Source organism: Penaeus chinensis, chromosome 6 (assembly GCF_019202785.1).
Source record: "Penaeus chinensis breed Huanghai No. 1 chromosome 6, ASM1920278v2, whole genome shotgun sequence".
NCBI lineage: Eukaryota > Metazoa > Arthropoda > Malacostraca > Decapoda > Penaeidae > Penaeus > Penaeus chinensis.
The window spans coordinates 5,896,316-5,901,315 of record NC_061824.1 but is presented as its reverse complement, the minus strand read 5'-3'; the positions used below and the strand labels follow the sequence as shown (position 1 = coordinate 5,901,315).

The window sequence follows — 5,000 nt, the reverse complement described above, 5'->3', positions numbered from 1 at the left end:
ACGTTTTATATCCCGGTGTAATCAAAGTCATAGGACTGGTTTATGTACAGGTCACATTTCAGGATATCAACGAATTGCCTTTCGGTTTAAACACATGGATCTTGTGCTAGTATATTCCATATACAAGCTGCCAAATACACGCATCACGTTTATACACAACTTTAATGTTTACTAAAGTGTGTCCGTTTATTGAATAACGTGCCATGACAGGGTGACAGGCAGATCATTTTAAAACAATATTTGTGATGTGTTTAGGTATCTGAATATTTATGAAGTTTTGTGTGTGTTTATTTGTTTGTATGGTTTGTTTACTTGTGTTTATTTGCCTGCCTTCCTATTGAGTTACCCTGCTAGTAATGTGTGTGGTTTTATGTGTTAGTATGTGCGTATATATATGGATGTTAATATGTGTATGTATGTTTAGGTATGGGTGTAAGTTATGTCTGTATGTCAGTATTTGTATTGGGTATCTGCGCATGTAAGTACTTATATACACGTATGATAAGTATGTGTGTGTGTTTGTTAGTATGTTTACTAGGTATATCTATGTATGGTATAGGTGTGTGTTAGTATTTGTTAAGTATTTATATGTGTGTGTTGGTATGTGTATTAGATATGTGCATATAAGTATGTGTTAGGCATAAGTGTGCATTAGTGTATGTATTACGAATGTGTATGTGTGTGTGTTAGGTATGTGCATGTGTGTTTAGAATGTGTTAGGTATGGGTGTATGCCAGTATGTGTGTTAGGTATATGTATATATGTGTGTTATGTGTGTGTGTTAGTATAAGTGTTAGGTATGCATGTGTATTAGTTTATCTGTTGGGTATGTGCATGTGTAGTAGTATGTGTGTTAGGTATATGTTCATGTTTGCTAGTATGTGCGTTAAATAACGGTATGTGCTAGGTATATATGTGTGTTAGTAAATGTATTAGGTATATGTATATGTGAAGTAGTATTTATGTTAAGTAATGTGATCGAATGGGGGAACGATGTAATACTTAAAAGTCTCGCATGCATGTTTTGAGCTTTAATATCTTAGTGAGCTGTTGCCATATGTTGTCCTTTGAATGTTAGTAAAATCGTTAGCTGTCAGTATTTATGGCTATCCCAGTGCCAGTATTTGAAGCTGTTCCCGAATTCTTGAGTTACTTTTGGGAGTAGCAGATAACCTGCACATTAATTATCATAACTTGGGTTTCATCTCTCTCGAACATAGGCCTACACAAGTCTCGTCGAGATTTTCGTTCCAAAGTAGACATTCTGGTGTCGAACATTGGTCAAGCTTTTTTCGTGAATTTTTTTTCCAATAGCCGTCTCGCAAAAAAAAAAAAAAAAAAAAAAAAAAAAAAGCGCAAATGTGTTTACCCAGTATTAACAAGAGCGCCGTTCCAAAAGCCTTGTTAAGAGAAGGGCTTGACATTTGATGCCGATCTGCATCTCCAATCAAGCCAGACATCCGGCCGTTGTGTCTGGCGCTCAGCGAAAGACGCGGGGCAGTCAGGTGGCTGTAGACGGAGCGGAGGGATGTGGTGTAGCTGGTTAGCCTTTAGTGGGATCTGATGCAGCTGGTTAGCCATTTGACCTTGGCACCTAGGCAGCTAAGAGCCATTCTTGTCATTCCCTCTTTCCCGTTTTCGCTTACTCATTGCGTTTCATGCCCTGCCTCCTCTCCCTGCTCCTCTTTCTCCTCCTCCTTTTCTTCCCCTATTATTTTTATCGTTTTATTATGTTTACTAGCGTTATTCGGTATTTCCCCGTTCGTAGTGATTGACCACATTTGTTTCTATCAAAATTGATTTGGCTGTTAGATTTTATAGCAAGAAATATAAATATGAAACATTTAAATCTTACTATATGGAACATATTTTCGTAAGTTCTCTAAGTAATCGCCTCAGGACAGCATTGGCGCGAGATATAAATTTGAGGATGGAAGTGACATTGGCAGGCATTGATTCATTGATTCATTATTCATAATTATCTGCCGCTTCAACAGCTAAGGTCATTAGATGCGAATATCTTGTTGGATTAAAATGTTTAAATCTGTAAAACGTTGAAAAATCCATCAAGAAATAAAGTCTCATAAGTAAAACTAAATGATAATAAACATATTTAAAATCAAAGTATAACTATTATATTTTAAAAGTATGAAATTATTGCATAACCATTATACATGATTAGATTTGGTTTTAAATATTAGTCTCCCTTAGGAAACTAATCAGACCTATGCCACAACCCCCCCCCCCCTCTATACATTTTTCAGTGTATATGGGGGAGACCAGTACACACGTCTTTGATCTGAGAAAGCTGCACATCTTTCCACTACATGAGCAGGCAGAGTGACCTTCATCTCAGACTTCGGCTTCGATACACGCCCTTACTTTTGACCAATTCCCCCGTCCTCCTGACGCTGTATCCTATCTCGAGTCGTAGAAGCATATCCCGTATCCTAGGGGAAGGCGCCGCCAGCTATTTCGAGCGGGTGTGGGTGGCACAGCTGGCGCGGGAGGGTGGAGGCGCAGAGGAATCAGGTGGCTGCTTCTGTATTCCGTATTGCAGACAGACCCGGTACGCCGCGCCGTTACTGTGGTGACTTCAGCCTGGAACACCGCTTGTTGACGCGCACTCGACGCTGGATAAGACATCGATTACACCTCTGGACCTCGTTCGAGAAGGAGGTGGAAGAGAGTGCCAAAGCGGTGGCACTCCAACACGAAGATCCTCCGGGCCGTGGGACGAGTGGCGCGGCGTGTGTCGTCAGGGAGGTTGGAGGCGGCGATTCGGGATTTCAGATTTCGATTTTTTTATTTTTCGAAAATTGACGTGGTTGTGCTTTTTTCACCTGTTGTACTTCTGTCGTTGCGAACCCCCATGGCTGTTTAGATTTCAATATATTTAGAAGGACAGTGCAGACCAATATAAATAAATAAATAAATACATAAATGTGTGTGTGTGTGTGTGTGTGTGTGTGTGTGTGTGTGTGTGTGTGTGTGTGTGTGTGTGTGTGTGTGTGTGTGTGTGTGTGTGTGTGTGTCTGTCTGTCTGTTTGTATTTCCATCATCTTACGTTCATCTGTGAACATAACTGCGTGTTTCCAGGATAAGCGGACCCTACTTTGGACATCACTGGGCTATAACGTACTGCAGTGTGGGTGTGGCTCTGGATATCGCCATTTCCAGGATATGAGCTTCTACCTGCGTCGGATCTAGTTAACGATTGTCAGAAGAGTCTTTAAATATATTTTTTTTTTCGGATGATTTTATTAAAGCTTGAATTACAATGACATTCTAGGCTGCCTGGTGACACATTTGCATACACGGCTATTTTTGGAATGCAAACCTATGGTCTCTCTGTTGGGAGTGTTGTGTGCAAGTATCGCCGAAGAAAAGTGACACTTGGTTTTCGTCGTGACAGATTTTCTGGTGACAGATTTAACAAACAAAATCTTTGTATTATCAGCGACAAGGGCGAGTGGAATATGTGTCGCGATGATTTCAATTTTTGGCGATAAAAAAAAAAAAAAAAAAAAAAAAAAAAAAAAACGACGCGTATCGAACAGACTGAAAAGAAGAAAATGGATTTATATTGCAGACGAGAGCTCTTGTTAAAAGGAAGTTATCAATCTCCCGAAGGCGCTCCGTTATCTGTCACACGGGTGCCGACGCAAAAACCCGGAGAATCAGACATGATTTATAGCTGTGTATCGATTAGAAAGGCTACAGTGTTAAATATTATGTCAGTGGTTGCTAACTTCTTCAGTATTAAAAAAAACTGTATCTGGGAATGTTTAAATTTCACTTCTCCGTTCACTCTTATCTCGTGGAGTCACTATACTTACTTTAATCCGTCAGTTATCACATGATTATCATCACCAGTCTGCCATCAGGATTCACCAAATTGTGAAGCGTATCTTCGCCACGACAAAAACATTAAGTAAGCAAACAATCTATGAAATAAACGAAATAAAGAAAGACAGAAAGTCAAACAAACAACCTTATTGTTTGCGTGTTTAGAGGAACGCTGACACTCACTGAGATTGTTTTACTTTGTCAGCATATCCTGTGTCTCGTGTTATGGGTTAAGTCTGCAAGGGGTTCAAGCATCGCGAATTTTTGCTGAGGCAGAAAGTGGGTTGTAAATACCATCCTCTCGAATTGATTTATGCGTGCATTGTACTTGCCTCACTTCCAAGAGACTGTTATAACCTCCCCCCCCTCTTTCTATTTGCCTGTCTACCTGTCTGTTTATCTATCTATCTATCCATCTATCTATCTATCTATCTATCTATCTATCTATTTATCTATCTATCTATCTATCTATCTATCTATCTATCTATCTATCTATCTATCTATCTATCTATCTATCTATCTATCTATCTATCTATATATATCTTTTTTTTCTTCCCTCGATCTCTCTACCAACTTCTCAAAACTTTTTTTCCTTCCACACTAGGCCATGAAATGCAAATAAGCAGCTGTCGTTTCTGTATAATGGCCTTCATGATCCTAGTTTCGTCATCGGAGGGTGGGCTGTATGGATTCTACCCTTGCCCCTAAAACAGCCATGGTACGTGTTACTGCTGAATGAGTCTTGGCATTGGCTCGTGAACTCGCTTCCTGTGGCCCGTGCGCGAAATTTGCTGTGACGACGTGACCCCCAGTCTTATCATGTGGCCTAAAAATACTGGTACTTACAATTGGAAGCATGCATAGGCCTACATCTGTTGAGTATAATTTATCAAGTCTGACTTTACTAGCTTTTTCCTTTATCCCTAACCGTTTTTATTTTATTATTTTTTTTTCTTAATACTTCAATAACCCAGTAATGTATTTTAAGATCTGCCCCCGTACCCTGTTGATTTCCCACACGCGTACCCGAGGTTGAGAATCACGGACATGGGGGGAGGGGGAGATGAAATAAGGGTGGGAGATGGTGAAGAAGGTGAGGGAGGGGGGGGAGGCGATGTAGGCAGAGGGAGGGGAATGGAGTGGAGGGCGCT

General features: G+C 40.2%; 1 protein-coding gene across 1 annotated transcript in view; it reads left to right on the top strand.

Moving 5' to 3' along the window:
* The first annotated feature begins 4,472 nt into the window (after nucleotides 1-4,472).
* The window catches only part of LOC125026200, a 32,160-nt gene continuing 31,632 nt past the window's right edge, over nucleotides 4,473-5,000 (top strand). The window contains exon 1 of the mRNA XM_047614503.1: nucleotides 4,473-4,567. Coding sequence (XP_047470459.1) covers nucleotides 4,535-4,567 — 33 coding nt within the window. The 5' untranslated portion in view covers nucleotides 4,473-4,534. The remainder of the gene's footprint in view (nucleotides 4,568-5,000) is intronic.